This window comes from Gossypium raimondii, chromosome 2 (assembly GCF_025698545.1).
Source record: "Gossypium raimondii isolate GPD5lz chromosome 2, ASM2569854v1, whole genome shotgun sequence".
NCBI classification, from domain to species: domain Eukaryota; kingdom Viridiplantae; phylum Streptophyta; class Magnoliopsida; order Malvales; family Malvaceae; genus Gossypium; species Gossypium raimondii.
In genome coordinates, this window is record NC_068566.1 from 24,474,528 (window position 1) to 24,494,017 (window position 19,490).

General features: G+C 32.7%; 1 protein-coding gene across 1 annotated transcript; it reads left to right on the forward strand.

Moving 5' to 3' along the window:
- Positions 1-10,586: 10,586 nt before the first annotated feature.
- LOC105788317 (calreticulin-3) lies at positions 10,587-15,751 on the forward strand. The gene is made up of 14 exons (XM_012615148.2): positions 10,587-10,754; positions 11,839-11,946; positions 12,176-12,368; positions 12,447-12,705; positions 12,951-13,007; positions 13,125-13,172; positions 13,291-13,377; positions 13,465-13,522; positions 13,628-13,695; positions 13,776-13,868; positions 13,954-14,010; positions 14,114-14,209; positions 15,200-15,226; positions 15,533-15,751. The coding sequence occupies exons 1-14, from the start codon at positions 10,652-10,654 to the stop codon at positions 15,542-15,544; spliced, it is 1,266 nt and encodes a 421-aa protein (XP_012470602.1). The 5' UTR covers positions 10,587-10,651; the 3' UTR covers positions 15,545-15,751.
- The last annotated feature ends 3,739 nt before the right edge of the window (positions 15,752-19,490 follow it).

Genomic DNA, 19,490 nt, shown 5'->3' on the forward strand with positions numbered 1-19,490 from the left:
CGTGGTCTCGAAACCACTGTTCCGAGTTAACCCAAAAAAAAGGGCTGTTACACATACTATGCAAGAAGAAATCAAAACCGAAGCTTTTTCCCTCTTCAATGGTGAATTTCAGTTCTAAAATGAAAAAATGATGAAGAGGATAACTTTTTTTTTCATTTTTTCTTACTTGATTTTCTTTTTAATTATTAAATTAGCACTTTACTCTTATCATTTATCAATAATTTCAATAAAACATTGTCCATGCACATCCACTGACCCTTTAATTGGTATATTTATCACTCACGTCCATTAGCCTTCATTTCCGTAGCCATTTGACCCTTTTAACTAATACAACTCATCTTTTACACTTTTTACAATTTAGTCCTTTTTTACCTAACTAATCATTTAAACATCAAAATTTCTAATGAAATTTTAATACAACCTAAATATAATCCCGTAGACAATAAATAAATAATAAAATAATAATTCACTTGTCAAAATTGTGGTCCCAAAACCACTGTTTCTAATATTACTGAAAACGGGCTATTACCACATAAGATATAACCATAGCACTTCAATAATTAAATCACAAATTTCTGAGTAGCACAATATCAAGGACTTAATTGAGCAAATAAAAAATCTTAAGAACCATTCAGGGCATATACAAGGGCTAAAATAAACATATAAATTTCTGGGAAAAATTAGAAAATTTATAAAACAAGGGTCACATGGTCGTGTGGAAGGCAATAGGTCATGTGGCTAGGCCGTGTAACAGGCTATGGCCATATGGAAAATGCAAAAATAACCTACAGGACAGACACAGCCGTGTGGAAGAGTCTATCGTGTGGTTCACGAACTACACTAGGGTTTCTAGGGCACATGGCCGTGTGGTCCATACACCCATGTGGCAAACTGTGTATCCCTATTCCTAGACATGGTTTGCCTCGATTTACTTGTAAAAGAACACACACCTTTCACTGGAAGCCTGAACAACGTCCCTCATGTTCAAATCTGATCTGATGTACCTAAAACATGTCCTTCAAATAACATTTTTACATGAGTTAACAATCTATTTCAAGATTTATCAAGATTATCGAGAGATTTGTCAAGAACTGAAAAAGATTGTTTAATTGGGTTGAAAGATTACCGTCGAATAAAAATTCTATAAAAATTCGGGATTTATTCATCGGGACCGAGATGTACTTACCAAATTTTGGCAAAGCTAGGGGTGTTGTTGATGTTAATTAAAGCCGATAGAAAAAAGCGTTAGAATGGTGAATGATTTGATTTGAGAGAGCAAAATAGTTTTCAGAATTTAGATGGAAATTTTGATGTAAAGAAAATGGGAAAGAAAAAAAAGAAATATAAAGAGAAAATGGAAAGGAATTTGACTAAAATTTATAAAGAAGTAAATCTAATTCTAATAGGAAAAGGATGATTGAATAGTTAGGATTTGAAATCCTAGGGGCGGGCGACAAGGGTAAATAACCCAAAATTTTGGGTCAAAAATTAAAAGAAAAATAAAAGAAACATTTTTTAGAATGGAGTGGCTTAAACTTGGGAAAACTAAGGGGAGGAGTGACATGCTAACCATTAGGCCTAAGACCTATTTCTTATTTAGTTTTTACTCCAAATAATACTTATTCATTGTGGTTTTCATCCAAGTTTGTTGAAAATTAAAAATAAAGAAATGGGGAGAGAAGTGGCTTAAACCTATAATCTCTAAGAAATGCATTAACAACTTAACCATCAAACCTAGGTCATTTCTTAATTATTCCTTACAATTAACCCCCTATATTTTAGGGCATGACATGAAAAATGTTATCTATTCAGTGAGTAATGTAGTAATTTATCCCAGATAGGTTCCAAATCAATTGGTTTAGTCCAATGTGAATCCTAAATTATAGTAAACATTATTGTTGCGAGTGACTTGAAAAAGTGTGCTCTTTTTCTTATTTTAATATTTGATATGGGTTAATCGATGGATTATAAAGGGTTAAAATAATTTTTTAAACATTAAGGGCTAAATTGACAAATATTGTCAATCTTGAGAACCAAATTTATTATTTTTTAGAATTAGAACTAAAATAAAAAAATTGTAAACATTGATGGCTAAATTTGTTGAATTTTTATATTTAGAATCGAATTGATAGAATGTAAAAACATTAGAGGGCTAATTTTGTTACTACACCAATAAAAAGCTCACATCACTTAGAGTGACTAAAATATTTAATTTTGAAAAGTTTAGTGACTAAATCAAAAAATTAATAGTTGAGATACCAAAATAGAACTAAAGTCATAGTTGGGTGACTATTTTTATAGTTTACCCATAAAAAAAATAATTTTCAGCATGTTCCACGTCATTATTTAATAGAAAATTTTAATGGAGGGGCTCTGCATATTTTAAAATGTATAAGGTCTAATTTACCCATTCTTAGTAAATGGGTCAAAATGCAATCCACCCCTAAGTACAAGCTTTCCCGGTACTTTTATCATGAAATTTCTTTTCTTTGGGTTCAAACTAGGGGTGAGCGTTCGATCGAATCGAGTGAAAAAAATTTGAGTTAATCGAGTTGACAAGTCGTATATTATTATCCTAACTCAATTTAAAAATTTTTCGAATCGAGTCGAGTGAAATGAAATTCAAGTCGAGTTGAATCGGATCGAGTGAAATTGTTTGAGTTAAATTAAAAAATTAAACATGTCGAATTAAAATTTTGCTACAGTATAACTAATTCTAGGTTAAAGTACAGAAATTTGAAACCATATTTATTTGAAAACTTTTTCAAAGAAAAAAAAAGATACTTTAATATGATAAACTTAAATATTAATTAACTCATTTAGGTCCCAAAATTATTATTTTAGAAAATTTTTAATTTTTAAATTTTCTTTATATATATATTTTATAATTTTTAAAACATATATATTTTGGAATTTTATAAAAATTTTTAATTTTGAAAATTATTTTGAATTTTGAAAACCTTTTTGAATTTTTTTTTTGAAATTTTTGTTGAGAGAGTGAGCAATTTGCATATTTTCAAAATTGACAGGGATCGAAAGGGTATTTACACCTAGGGGTAAGCGTTTGATCGAATCAAGTGACAAAATTTTGAGTTAATTGAGTTGACGAGTCCTATTTTATCATCCTAACTCGATTTGAAATATTTTCGAGTTGTGTAAAATAAAATTTGAGTCGAATTGAATCGAATGAAATTGTTTGAGCTAAATTAAAAAATTATATAACTAAGATCTTGTTATAACAAGATAAAATATTTATTTTATTATAGTTTATTAAGCTGCAAAAATACAATTAAAATCTTATTATAAGATAACTAATTCCATGTTGGAGGACATAAATTTAAAATCATATATATATAAAACTTTTTCAAAGCAAAATAATAAAAATAAGATACTTTATTATTATAAACTTGAATCATTAATGAACTTATTTAGGTCTCCAAAATTATTATTTTAGAATATTTTTGAACTTTTAAATTTCTTTATATATTCTTTAGAATTTTTTAAAATTATTATATTTTTAAAAATATGAATTTTGGAAATTTTATAAATATTTTGAATTTTAAAATTAATTTGAATTTTTTATAATTTTGTTAAGAGAGACCAATTTGTTCATTTTCAAAATTGATAGAGATCAAAGTGGTATTTACACCAATTTGTTATTCGAATTATTCAAATTATTCGAATTGCAAAATTTAACTCGATTCAATTGAAACTTGAATTACTTATTTGAGTTTACTCGAATAATTCAATTCGATTAACTTGAAATTTTCATTTTTTCCAATTGAATAAAATTTTACTCACCCTATTTACACCAATCCATTATTCGAATTATTCAAGTTATTGAATTGTAAAATTTAACTCTACTCAAACTTGAAATTCAAATAACTCAATTCGATTAACTTAAAATTAAATTTGTTTTTCAATTTTTCGAATCGAATCTCATCTAAATACTTTCCATTATTTCATAAAATTGTTGTCGTCATTTTTCAATTGAGGTTTTGCACTGTATGGGTTTTCAGTTCACCATTTTCTAATTTCAACTTAATTAATATTAAATGTTGAGAATATTGTGCATTATCTAATACCATCAAAGAGATTTGAAGAGCACGATGAATAAGAAAACCAGAAGTTACCCAATTTTTTAATTTTTGTGTTAAAATTTAGTTATTTCATATATATATATATATATATATTTAGAGTTTATATATGTTTATAATTTTTTATTTTTTATTTTAGAATTTTATATATATTTGGAATCATTGAAAATTTTATATATATTTAGGATTTGTTTGATTTTAGGATTTATTTAAATGTGTTTGATAATTATTTTAATTTTTTTACTTTATATAAAATTTTCAATAAAAGAGTATTGAATAAGATGAGTAAGTATGTAACTACTTAGAAAGTGCCCTAGTAGCCAAGAGTGCTATTCCTGGTATCCTAGCGAAAACAGTGGCTGCTGCGGCTTGGGATGACGGAAAGTGGTGGCAACGACGGGTTTGGGGAGACGAGGTCTCCCTATTGGCAGAGGAACTTATTCAGCTATCAGTCAAAAGCTCGATGGTGGAACCAAACGACAAACCAACTCTAATCTGCACTATTTGGACAAAGAAATCATACAATCCGGATAGCTTCAAGGCGCAGATGAAAAGTATCTGGAAAACAAAGAAAAAGTTTGAGATCCAATCGGTAGGGCAAAACCTTTTTTTGATTGTGTTTGAATTGGAGGAAGATTTAGAAACTGTTATGGAAGGTTAGCCATGGTTGTTCAGGAAAAAATTAGTTATCTTTGATCGATTGACTAAACCGGTGGAAAAAGATCAAATTAGGCTTGTTTCATCCCCATTTTGGATTAAGATTGGGCCGTGCTTACCAGAATTTGATAAACAAGACCTCTTGCATGCTATAGGGGTCACTTTTGGAGGCGTTTTCAGATCTGAAGTTAATGGTGAATTCTGTCGCCTTAGAATTAAATTAAATGTACAGAAACCCCTTCGTAGGGGTATATTTGTCTCAATAGGCAATGGGAATAGAGTTTGGATCCCTTTCAAGTATGAAAAATTACCGATCAGATGCAATGAAAATTATATGCTGGAATGTCCGTGGATTGGGGAGTCCACGAGCAGTGCGAAGGCTTCATTTTTACTGAAGCAAAATAACCCCCAAATGGTCTTCTTCATGGAGACTAAAGTTAATGAAAGACGTATGGAGAAAATTAAGAGTAGGTGTGGTTTTATGAATGGGTTTGATGTAGGAGTAGTAGGTACGCGAGGAGGGATCTGCCTAACATGGAAAGAGGAGATTCAGGTTAGTCTAAAAACTTTCTCGACGAGTCATATTGATTTGTTGATCAAAGAAGAAGGTGTTAGTAAAGAATAGAGATTCACTGGGTTTTATGGGTCACCTTATATACACAATAAAAATGCCTCATGGAATTTACTAAGAATTTTGGGTCAGGAACAAGATCACCATTGGCTAGTGAGTAGAGATTTTAATGAAATAATGTACTCTTTCGAAAAAAAGGGAGGCCAGCTAAGGGAGGAGAAAAAGATGATAGCATTCTGTGAAGTCTTAAAAGAATGCCAACTTATAGATGTGGGCTATACGGGAGCATGGTATACATGGGAGAGAGGGAATCTACCGAAAACAAATATTAAAGAAAGACTGGATAGGGGTGTTGCAAATGAAAAATGGATGAAACTCTTTCCAAGAGGCAATATACATCATTTAACGTCTTCACTTTCAGATCATTGCCCCTTTTTTATCAGCACAACTAATGAAAATAGTTTCAAGGGAAACCCAAGATTTAAATTTGAAACATGGTGGACCACATATGAGTCGATTGAAGAGGAGATTAAGAAATCATGGGAGTCCTCAAATGGATCTATTTTTGAAAAGATTGAAAGACTACAGATCAGTCTGTCAAGATGGGCAAGATCAATAAAGAATGTACGAAAGGGGTTGACGAACAAGCTCACAAAGGAGTTAGAAAATTTAATGGAGAAAGAAAGAGATGATGATATAATGGCATAGATAATTGATACGAGAATTCATCTGAATATGGAGATTGATAAAGATGAAATGTATTGGGAACAAAGAGCATGGGCCAATTGGCTTCAGCTAGGGGATAAGAATACAACATTTTTCCACAAATATGCCTCAATGCAGAAATGAATCAACACAATAAATAGACTGGACACAGATAATGGAAAGAAAATTTTTGAGGAACCAGAAATAAATGAGACTGCTACAAAGTACTTCCAGAATCTATTTTCGTCTAATGGAGTAGGGAATCTATCCTATCTTTTAACAGGCATTAACAATAGCATTTCTTCAGACATCAACACAACCCTATTGGCAAAATATATGGCAGAAGAGATCTTTATTGCAGTAAAAGGAATAGGGCCCACTAAAACACCACGCTACGATGGCTTTCCAGCACTATTTTTTCAAAAATACTGGCACATTGTGGGTAAAGATATTAAAACCTTTTGCTTGAAAGTTTTGAATGATAGCAAGGATTTCGAAGCTTTAAACCTAACTGAGATAGTACTTATTCCATAGATCTCCAACCCCACAAATCTTGTTAACTTCAGACCCATTAGTCTATGCACAATTATATACAAAATTGTAGCCAAAACTATTGCTAATCGTTTTCAGGAATTTATTAGAAGGTGTATTGACAATGCTCAAAGTGCGTTCGTTCTGGGAAGGCTAATATCCGACAATGTGTTGATAGCCTATGAAATTCTACATACACTACGCCAAAAATGAACGAGGAAAAAAGGATTCATGGCAGTGAAGCTAGACATGAGTAAAGCTTACGATAGAGTTAAGTGGGTTTGATAAAAGGAGTTAAGGCTAGTAGAAGGGGCCTGGCGATTTCACATTTACTATTTGTAGATGATTGTATTTTGTTTAGCGAAGCTACAAAGAGTAGAACAAAGATTTTAAAAGATATTTTGAGGGAATATGAGATTTGCTCCGGTCAATACGTGAATTTTAATAAATCCACGATTTTCTTTAGCTCTAATACAGTGGAAAGGGATAAAGAAGACATCTCGACTGAAATGGGAATAAGGCGCTCGAAAAAGAAGGAATCTTTTCAGAACCTCAAGGATAGGATTAAGCAGAGGATCGAAAATTGGAGTACACGATTTCTATCTCAAGGGGGAAAAGAGGTTTTCATAAAATCAATACTTCAAGCAATACCAACGTATGCTATGACATGCTTTCTTCTACCAAAATCACTAAGTGGGGAGTTTGAAAATATTTTTGCTAGATTCTGGTGGCAAAAAGGTAAAGGAAAGAAAGGAATTCACTGGTGCCAATGGAAAGCTATGTGCAATTCTAAAGAGGAGGGGGTATGGGTTTTAGGAATATGGCTCAGTTTAATATATCATTATTAGCTAAACAAGGATAGAAGATTATTAATAACCAGAATGCTCTAATTACGCAAGTATTTAAAGCCAAATATTTCCCAAATGACTATTTTTTAAATTCCCGTTTGGGAAATTCTTGCTCCTATATGTGGAAAAGTATTTGGGCAGCTAAAGCTATATTGGCAAAAGGACTATGCTGGAGGGTTGGTACGAGTACTAATATATCCATTAATGATGATGCTTGGATTCCAAATGCAATTAATTTTAGATTATCAACAACTACCAATTCTATGCGTGATTTTAAAGTAAATGAGTTAATTGATAGTAATAATAGACTTTGGAAGAGGGAGCTGATAAATAGTACCTTCACAGAAGAAGACGCTGCAAGAATCCTTCGAATCCCCTTGGCACGAACACCTTATGAGGACTTCCTCATTTGGGGAGGTGAATTGTCGGGTGAATTCACGGTCCGAAGTGCCTATAAACTATTACATAGTTCGGATGAAAATCTTAGAGCTTATGCTTTACAAACCATCTACAGAAAATTCTACAAAAAACTTTGGAGCCTGAATCTACCAACAAAAATAAATATTACAATCTGGAGGCTATCATGGAATTATTTGCCTACAAAGGTGAATATGCAGTACAGGATGTTATCAGTCAACACAAGTTGCCCCCGATGTGGAGAAAGAGCTGAAACAATGGACCATTTATTCCGAGAATGCCTTGTTACAGTGGAAGTATGGACAACACTATCACTTCAGAATATTATAATGAATCAGAGCATGGACTTCGTACAGTGGCTTACCTGGGTGTTTGAGCATCTCATCCCTTGTCAAGGTCGCCTTTTCTGCTGCGCACTTTGGGCCATATAGGGAGATCGAAACAAAAGAATACACGAGGACAAAATCAGTAATGAAAAAGAAATTACAAAATTCATCAGTAACTACATTACTAAGCTTACTGGTTTCGAAAAAAGAAAATTTGTAATAATAACAGAAAACAAAAGATGGAGGCACCCACATTGTGAGTTCATTAAGATTAACTTCGACGGTGCATACAATGAGAGTCAGAACCGTTCAGCTTCAGGTATTGTGGCCAGAGATGTGGAAGGAAAAGTTCTTTTATCTTGTTCAAAGATCCACAATGACATAACTTCTGCATTTTCTGCTGAAGTAATAGCCTGTTGGAAAGTAGTTCAAATAGAAGTCGAAAAGGGATGGCAGTCAATCATCTTTGAAGGAGATTCCCTCGCAATAATAAAGAAATGCAACACAAATGGTCAAGATCGAGCACTGGTAGGGGCATATATTTATGATATCCAACATAAAATAAGTGGCTCCAATAATATCAGATTCCAACATACACCAAGATCTGCAAATAATCTTGCACATATTCTTGCAACAGAAACTCTAAGAAGAAAAGAGGAGATATACCTAGAAATGGAGGTCCCTGAGTATGCCGAAGAGCAAAAAAAGGTATGATTGGGTGTGTGAACCAGATTAGGAAAGCTTCAGGAGATGAATAATGGAAGAGAGAAAGTTTCAAAACAAAAAAGAAAATGAAATGTTTCAGAAGGAAAGTTTTGAAAAATGAAATCGTCAACTGGGCAATGAAATGATAGAAAGAGGAGAAGACAGATTTCAGCAAATTCTGATTGGGCAATGGTTCAGCACATTAAGTGTCGTTTCTAGAGCATCCTTTAATAATATCTAGATATTTGTTTAACTTTGGCCATCTGAAATCTTGGGCCGTTTTTCTTAGGATAATAGGTATATATTTTTATTTTGTACAGATGTTTTATCTTATTAATAAAAGCCCAATTTGAAATAATTTCAAAAAAAGTATGTAACTACTTATCACTTAATGTAGAAAATATTATGTCAATTTTTTATTAAAATTGAAATAAATTATTTTTAAAAACGAGATATTCAAATTATCATATTTATCTTTCATCTAAAACTATCTAAAATAAAAAAATCATATTAATAAGATTAAAATTAAAAATAAATAATATTTTAAAAATCAATACCTACTTTTATCAAACAATATGATTATATTCAACACTTATATTTACTAATTTACTAAAAAATTTCTAATATAAATTCAATACTTATAAAATTTAGCATTAAATAATCAGTACTTAAAATTTTAATTTATTAAATATACCCTTACCACCATTTATATCTTTAATATTTAAAAATACTAATTTAAAAAATATAATGTTAAATATTTTATTTTTAAAAGTGAGAAATTTTTTGAAGTTGTTACAAGAAATCATATATTAACGTATAAACTGAGTGGCTATTATTTGTTCCTAACATCAACGGTGAGTAGAGACCCAAGGGGAGACTTTGACTTTGAAGGAGTCAGTCAATGAATAGTCTACAAAGTATAAACCCATTTACAAGGAAAGACCACGAACGGAGTGTTGCCCTTGAACTTCCCAGAATCTTCAAAAATGCCCCTGTTGCCCCCTTCCTTTGGGTTGGGACGTGGGAAAAACACAAGAAAGTTGGAACATTTGCTTCTCCCAAGTGTAGTTTCCTAGAAACGAGTTTTGTGATGCTCATGTCATTGAATTCTTGCTCTTTCTTAAACCTTATTATTAATAATAGTATGACTAAAACAACCACCCATTTGAGAATTAAAGTTAAAAATTATGTCAATTTTACATCCTCATGCTTAATTAAAAAGTTGTAATTTTCTATCTCAAACCTCCAAGTGAGGGAACGAAATGAAAAAGATCAAAGATACTTGTTTTCAAGAGAAATGAAAAAGGATAAACTATGTATTTCTAAAATTTGTATTTTAGCTCTAATTGTACTTATAAAACCTCTATAAAGAAGCATTATAATGGATTTAAAGCACTAAAATCAATTTGTTTTTATTCACAGCTGTAAAATATAAAATATAAAAAAACCATCAAATTGAAAGTGATGTGATATATTTATTTTTTGTTCAGATTTCTAAGCGTTTTGTAAGACAATTGGACATTGCAACGTCGTCCTCACTTCTCATTGGCTATCATTACAAAAATGTGGGGTCTTAACGTAATTAAAGGGAAAACAATGGCTATGGCTGTCTTTTGGCCTCGATCCTCCCCTCCTCTATTCATCTAAAAAAGCAAGCATTTGGAATTAATTAAATAATGCATGCCATCACCGTAAATAATTGAAACAGTGAGGGTGAATAATTTTGCAAACATTCTATAACTATCCCAAGCTTTCTCAGTAGGCAGGCAGTGTGTGGTATCTCGTCCCCCACTAATGGCGCGACATTCTTCTTCTATTGTCACGCTTAAACCGCTTATACTTTTGTTTTTGTTTCGGTTTTCTATTTCAGAGATCATTTTTGAAGAGCGTTTCGAAGGTACTGTCTTTCCCTGCATGCTTTTCATTGCAACATCTCTTAAAGTTTTTTCCTTAAAAGAAAATTTTATGAATTCAGTTCGCCACGTCATCAACTGAAAATCTTTGTCGGGTTGTTAACTAACTGCAGTAATTTTTTCCCCTTATTTTCTGCTTGGTTGTGGGAAGATATGGGAATTTTGAAGTAAAAATGTAGTTGGGATTGAAATACGACACCCTTTTACATTTATTTTTTTCCTGTTTTTTCTTCGGTAGATATGTCAAGACATTGACTAAGGTATTGCGTAAGTCAACCAATATATTTTAAGTTAAAATTTTAATTTCTGAGCGTTTCTTCTGATCTGCTATTGCAGATAAACAGTCCTCAAAAAACAAATCATTCAATCTTACTTGTAATTTATAAAAGCTCAATGATTTTCCTTGAACTCTTTGTTTTATAGATTAATGCGAAAGGGAAAGAAATAAGACAAGAATATTATGATAGGGTTCCCTTTTTGTTTGTTTCGACACCCAAAGAACACCGAAAAGGAAGACCAAAAAATTTTAAAAGTCAACTAAATTTTTATAAAAAATTATAATTTAAACTTGTATAAAAAAATTGAATTAGAGTGTAATTTTTTCCGAAATGATAAGAATCTCCTGAATCAGAATAAAATTGAACTCGAAAAATTTACCCAAATCAAAACTTATTTGAGTTGTAGTTGGTTTATTTATTTTGCAGCCTTCCTTAGATGTGATAAGCCTAATGGATAGTGCGGTAAGATTGTTAGGTTTTTGGTCTTTTCTTGCTGTAAGTTTTCAAGCAAACAGAGAAAGGAAAAAAAAAAAAAAAAGGCATTAAAATTAGTTGGATGGATACATATTATAAACTGGTTTTACAATGGATGTTTAATATGGTATCGAGTCCGGGTTGTTTCTGGCTACCCATTTGAGGTTGTTGACGTGAGTGTTAAGTGGTGTCATTCTACATCCGTTGAAGTAACGAGTTTTCTGTGATTTTATATTACTTGCTCTCAATTGGCTTGCAATATATGGAACTTGTATGGGTTTTTAACTACATTGGTAACACCTGATGTTGTGAACAGACGGATGGCAAAGTCGTTGGGTAAAATCTGACTGGAAAAAAAGTGAAGGAAAAGCAGGATCGTTTAAGCACACACCTGGAAAGTGGTCTGGAGATCCTGATGATAAAGGTATGCTTTTAGCTCCTGCAGCTTTATTCCAAATTGATTGTGTTGTTTGGAAAAAAAAAACAGAGAATTTTGGTGAATAAATGAACTTAAATCGTGTTAACCTTGCGATCAAGTTGAGGATGAAAAGTGTTTTCAACAGAATGATACCTGAGATGCTTTTTTCGCTGATAAATTTAACTTTTGCCCGGTTGTCTCCTCATTTTGACAATGACTATAAATAATTCTGTAGGTATTCAGACGTCTGGTGATGCTAAACATTTTGCAATATCCGCAAAGATCCCTGAGTTTACAAATAAAAACAGGACATTGGTCATCCAGTATTCCATAAGGTTTGAGCAGGACATTGAATGCGGTGGCGGTTACATGAAGCTTCTCTCCGGATTTGTCAATCAAAAGAAATTTGGAGGGGACACACCATATAGGTTTGATATTGTTCTAGGAAGCTTTTCTTACCAGCCACTTGAGTAAACGCGGCTAATCTCTCTTTTTTAACCCTGCAGCTTAATGTTTGGGCCAGATATCTGTGGCACACAAACAAAGAAGCTCCATGTTATACTTTCTTACCAGGGCCAGAATTACCCTATTAAGAAGGAATTGGAATGTGAAACAGACAAGTTGACTCATTTCTACACATTCATTCTTAGGCCAGATGCAAGTTATAGTATCCTCATAGATAATCGTGAAAGGGATTCTGGAAGCATGTATACGGACTGGGATATTCTTCCTCCCCGTAAAATCAAAGATCTCAAAGCTACAAAGGTTACAACTTGCACTTAGAAGCCTCCTATATTTTATTAGTACCTGTGTTACTTTTTCCTTAGAAAATCTTAGATACAATACTGACTGTGACCTCAGCATTTCTCCATAAGACTGAACAGTACATTGTTAAACTGTCTCAGTTAGAATCTAATTTCCAATATTGACTATGATTTTCAGGCTTACTTCTTAAGGTCTGTTTTCTTAAACTTCAAATTTTAAAACCTGTAAATTTCCATCTTTTGCAGCCTGCGGACTGGGATGATAGAGAATACATTGAAGATCCCAGTGCCACGAAACCTGAGGTAACTTTTCATGTCATTATTTCATCTCTATTCTCAACGGTTTTTCATTTGATATATATATATATATATATATAAAAATGCAAAATAGGCCTAACTAAGCATCTTTTGGTGTTGCAGGGTTATGATTCGATTCCAAAAGAAATTCCTGATCCTAAAGCTAAAGAGGTTAGTTTCTTACCTACGAAGCAAAAATATTAAGCCATTAGCCATGTGCTCCTATGTTTTCCATGTTTTCTCATATTTCAAGGTTTTACAATCAATTCATGGTATTTTCATTGGTTAGCCTGATGATTGGGATGAAGAAGAGGATGGTATTTGGAAAGCACCAAAGGTACCGAATCCAAAATACAAAGGACCATGGAAACCTAAGGTTTGCTTTCATTCTAACAAGTAAATATGAGGCCTAATTTTTTGACAGCTGCTTCTCATCAATACAGTCTTTGTTTTTTCACTACAGAAAATCAAGAATCCTAATTATAAAGGGAAATGGAAGATTCCTTATATTGACAATCCAGGTACTCCGCAATGAATCTTTATATTTCCATATATCTGTTCAAAACAAGAACCTTTTAATTGAAGAATTTGCAACAAAAAATTGACTGATATTGTTTTCTCTCCAGAGTTTGAAGATGATCCTGATCTGTATGTGCTCAAGCCAATCAAATATGTGGGCATTGAAGTTTGGCAGGTAGTTCTAACATTCATAGATATCAGTTTACTAATTTGGGATAGCTTGATTTATGATGCAAATTGGATTATTTTGTGCAGGTGAAGGCTGGTTCAGTTTTCGACAATGTATTGATCTGTGATGATCCAGAGTATGCAAAACAAGTGGTAGATGAAGTGTTTGCCAACCGGGAGGTGTGCCCTTCTCATTCTCCTTTTATTACTAGAGGATAGTTTTATCCTTTTACTAGAAGGTAGTTTTCTAAATTTGAGCTTTCAGGTGGAAAAAGAGGCATTTGAAGAAGCAGAGAAAGTGAGAAAGGCACGAGAGGAAGAGGTTACTGACAGACCTTTGCTCCCCATATTCATCCATAAATTCTACTATGCACTTGGTTTTCTTGAATTGTGTTTTTAAATAGATTTGCATCAAATATTTACAGGAAGCTCAAAGAGCTAGAGAGGAAGGAGAGAGAAGAAGAAGAGAGAGGGGTTATGATAGACGATACAGGGATCGCTATCGAGACAAATACAGAAGGGTTTGTATTCTTCTCATTCTATAACCTTTTATTTTGTTCTTCTCACAACAATGTTAAAAAGACCAAGAAACTAAAATAAATCAGGCAACAAATTCACATTTCTGAATTTCTTTTCTCAAGCTTGTTTGCCGAACTTGAGTCTCCAAACTAGAAAAATATGGAAACCTTGCAGGACTACTACCTAGGTGAAACTTTCAGAAATAGACCTTATTCATGTGGGTTTTATTTGGTTGTTGTTTCTCTGGATTTAAGTGTTTGTGTAGGCCCAAAATTAAGGTTTTGCTTCAGCACATACATGTCTCTTTGTAATACAAGATAGATATTTCTCTTGGATGATTGATGCTGAAATTAAACCAATCGTTTTACATATCCAAGGAGACCAGAGATTTGGAGAATAGAAATTCAGAATGGAGAATTTTTCCCTCATTCACTTAGTTTCTTGTAGTTTCCTAGGGAAGGGCAGGAAGGGCTTATTGTATCGTCCTTAATGTCATGGATCTTTCTAGTTGATAGTTACTAAACTATTTTTCTGCTAATGTGTGGCATTAACAATTGAAACACTTGACATGCTTTACACAGCATTTTATGATGTTCTAGACATTGATTTATGGTGTTACACAATGTTTTCTAGGATATCACATAGGATAACCTCCTGATTGAGTAATCTTTCAGGCACTTCAGATGCCTTTTTTAACTTTGAAGCACTAGCATCCTGATAGCTTGGGATCACATAAATGTAGCAGGGCCTGTGAATTTGTCCATAGAGAATATGGTAGTTGGAGATTCGAATTGCGGCTAATGATGTCCCTAAAACCTTATTTCGTTTCAAGATCATTAATGTTCTAATACTTTGATATGTGCATGTGCTTAAAATAGGGAGATGAAAGTGGATATTAGAAACAAATTCAACTGGATTTTGTAATTTGATATTGAATGCTTATCTTATCCAACTTTTCAATCAAACTTCTAACAGAGATGTTTTCTTTGCAGCATCCACGTGATATTGATGAGTTTCATGTAAGTATCAACCTCTACTTGACCTATTTGTTCATCATAACATGCTATCTTGTACGGGAATGTTTCCAAATTATTATCACTTCATGACTTTAACCCTTCCGTTCCTAACAATCCCTAGCTATCTCATAATTTCTTGAAGAAGTAAATCAGAATTGTTTTTTTCCATTTACCTATTTTTCTATCGAAAATCAATCAGTATATTCCGAATCTGGTCCCCAGTTTATGTGATGACTATATGTATGATTGAAGACAACCTGCAGAATCGGTTAGATCATCCAATAACAAGTCATTTGTGTGGTTTTTCAGGATGAGCTCTGAAGGGTGTTGTTGCTGGCTCCCTGCCCCCCCTTTGTGCGGTGTTACTTGCCTTTCATTTCTGCTGTCGTCGCTACATAAGCTGAATCAAGTCAACATAGTTTACCTAAGTCTAGCCTTTTTTGCACTAAATTATTTGTATAATTTTCTCAACTCATTCCGCTTGGGAATAAACCCTACGAGTTTATAATAATACGCTAGTTCTCTTTATCCTGAACCTTAATCAGTTATTTGGTATTACAAAGATGATATTCCAGAGATATCACCTATTAAAATTGATGGGTATATAGGCACTTCGCCCCCGAAACATACCTCATTTCGCGCAGTAATTTACCCCAAAACGACAGAAATTTGATGCGGACTATATGTTGATGTGTCACTGTTTTTTTTTCTAAACTCTAAATCCACATCACCCTCTTAAAAGACGTGAATAAAACCTTTAAATTTTTTTCCTCTTTTCCTCATTTCCTCTTTTTCACTCCCTTCTGCCCTTTTATTATTTTTTCTCAAAACAAAAAGCTAATATGTTCAAAATAAAGTACAGAGCCGCCTGAACAGTACTAATGCCACGCTTACCGTTGTTCAACCTACATTTGGCTAAGAACCAACACAAAAATGAAGCCAACTTGATTTAGAAGAAAACCTCACCTGTTGTGCAACACAGATTCAGATTTTGGGTTCCGACATCCGAGTTTGTTATCTGAATAAGCAGTATTCGGATCCATAAAAACAAATTGGACTTGCATCTTAGGTGAGGAGTTTGGATGGAGGGGGCCTTATGGTCAATGACGATGCCTTTGGCCTTCCCCTTGATTGGGGGTGGGGCTCTAGTGCTTTTGTGGGTGCCGATGGCATCGATTATAGAGATCTAACTTTCGATGGCCCCCTTCAAGCTTTCCTAGTTTTGTTTGTGCTTAACTTTAAGCTTTTTCACCTTTGTGTCAAGCTAGTACAGGTGAATCCATTGTTGAGTAAGTGAGGACCTAAAAGGGAGTTATATTCCCATCATGGTTTTTCTAATTGCCTTGATGGCTATTCCTTTATTACTAGCATGAGTCTCTTTTTGCACTAATGATTGGCAATGAACGTTTGATTCAGCAAAGAATGCTCTTGGTACCTTCGATTTCAACTTTGAGATTGCTGACCTTCGATTCTTACACGAATTTCTAATATTTTTGCGTTGTCTTCTATGGATTTTTTAGCTTGTGCGTTTTGTCTTGTATGGATCAAACCTTATTTTTTTTTTGTGTAATGACATGTTTGTTTAAAAAACTATTTTTTTTATATAATAATTACAAAATATTCAAGTGAGCCCGCCAAGTATATAGCCTAAATTAAAAATGAACATCTATTAAGTTAATTTTTTTTATCAAAATCTTTTCTTGGGGTTTTTTACTAAAATAATTCAAAAAAATAAAAAAAATACCAAAATGGTATATCTTATTTTTTATTTACCAAAATGGTACAAAAAAAAAGCAGAAATATGAGTGTTAGACCTACCATAGGCGGCACCAAAGGTGCCTGTGGCAGAGGCGGCACCAACATGTTTGTATTTCGGCCTTTTGTTCAGATTTTTTCCCCGAATTTTATTACTTTAAAAAAATATACTATTTTCTAATTTTATTATTTTACATTATTTTAGTACATTATGTTTGAAATGTATTCATTTAGTGTGTTTTTAAAATAAATTAAAAAAAAACCATTATTTGGCCCTTTGTTCGTATTTTTTCCGGATTTTATTACTTTCAATAAAATATATTATTTTCGTATTTTATTATTTTACATTATTTTAGCACATTATGTTTGAAATGTATTAATTTACTGTGTTTTTAAATAAATTTAAAAAAACTCTTATTTCAAACCATTTGTTCGTATTTTTTCCTGAATTTTATTACTTTAAAAAATATACTATTTTCTAATTTTATTATTTTACATTATTTTAGTACATTATGTTTGAAATGTATTAATTTCTGTGTTTTTAAATAAATTTTAAAAAACCCTTATTTTTGCCCTTTATTCGTATTTTTCCCAATTTTAATACTTTAAAAAATACTATTTTCTAATTTTATTATTTTACATTATTTTAGTACATTATGTTTGAAATGTATTCATTTAGTGTGTTTTTAAATAAATTAAAAAACCCTTATTTCGGTCTTTTGTTCGTATTTTTCCTCGGATTTTATTACTTTCAATAAAAAACACACTAAATGAATACATTTCAAACATAATGTACTAAAATAATGTAAAATAATAAAATTAGAAAATAGTATATTTTTTTAAATTAATAAAATCTGAGAAAAAATACGAACAAAGGGCCGAAATACAAACATGTTGGTGCCGCCTCTGCCATAGGCACCTTTGGTGCCGCCTCTGGCAGGCCCATCACCCATATTTCTGCCTTTTTTGGGTACTATTTTGGTAAATAAAAAATAAGATATACTATTTTGGTATATTTTTTAAATTTTTTTGGATTATTTTAGTAAAAAAACCCCTTTTCTTGACTTGTCAAACTTGAACAAGTCTATTGAAATTTGAAATTTTTTTCCGAACGAACTCTTTCATACTAAAGCCACTCATAAATAGTTGTGGCAAGCCAAAGCATCAAAGATGGTGTTTGTGCCCTTTAAGCATAAAGGACTATCATTAATAAATAGCAATGAACAAAAACAAAAACGTGCCCCCTACCGATAAATTAGTCTATTGATATCAAGTTAGCCATAACAGGATTTCTAGAAATATGACTTGCTTTGAACCAAAGCATTAGACTACAAGGCAGTACACCAAGTAGACGAAGAGATTAAACTAGGAATGTAACATCCTCACCGTCTTAAAGTTCTATATGGATGGGAGATACCATCGAAACTTGTATGTCACAAAAATCTTGTAAATCATTTAAGAACTCAAATTTTGAAATAATTTAAAGAAATTATAAAAGAGTTAAATATAAAATTAGTACTTAAATTTGTCCACTTCTCCCAGATTGGTACCTATGATTTTTTTGTCTCAGATTGGTACCTGAACTTTTTTTTCCGTCCACTAGTTTGGTACTTGAGCCTAACGCCATTAAAATTTTGCTAATGTGGCGGCGCTGGCCACTCGTGCGCCGCCACGTGTCGCAATCCCAAGACCCCATTGACCTATGTTTTCTTTTTTTTGACCCGACCCTTGGAATTTTTATTATTGATTTCTCTACATCGTCTTATTTATGGGGGGATCGTCTTCTCTGTGAGGGGGAAGATAAGTGGTGAGCTGGATGGAAAAATGCCAAGAACCAAACTAATAGTAAGTCACCTTTCCAAAATCAAAATCAACCTTTTTTCCCCCCTATTTTAGCCTTAACAACAATCACCTCCAACCCCACCAACAAAATTTTCAAAAATTACTACTTTCCCTATCAATTGGTTTTGAAATCCAAACCCTAACTTTTTTAATAAAAAACCTTAATTGAACTAATTTTCAAATTAATTAAGAATTTCCCGTCAAATTAGGAACCCTAGATTCCATGGCGTCGAGGAAAAAGGAATCCGAAGGGATTGCCTTGTTATCCATGTACAACGATGAAGATGGAGAAGAAATGGGAGACACCGAAGAAGGTGATCATCAACAAAACCAATAAGCTGGAGAAGAATAACAACAACAACAAGAAAGGCAACTGCTAGAAGAAGAAAATGAGTACAGAGAATATAATAACAATATGGAAGAAGGTTCGAGAACCAACAATAATACGCCTCCTTTTTCTCACCAAAACTCCAATCTTTCACAACAGCAGTAGGATCCTCATGTTTCTTTGCTGTAACAATCTCAACCTTTGGTTTCAGTTTCATCGAAGAGAAGTGAAGGAGAAAGGCTGACCATTGTTGATTATGGCCACGATGAAGCTGCTATGTCACCAGAGCTAAAGAAATAGGAATGAAAGATGTTGAAAAATGAAAGAGAAAGAGATGGCAGA

Coding starts and splice junctions, on each gene's coding strand:
- LOC105788317 (XM_012615148.2), top strand. CDS start 10,652: ATGGCGCGACATTCTTCTTCTATTGTCACGCTTAAACCGCTTATACTT. Junction 10,755..11,838: donor TTTTGAAGAGCGTTTCGAAG/GTACTGTCTTTC, acceptor TGTTGTGAACAG/ACGGATGGCAAAGTCGTTGG. Junction 12,369..12,446: donor GGAGGGGACACACCATATAG/GTTTGATATTGT, acceptor TTAACCCTGCAG/CTTAATGTTTGGGCCAGATA.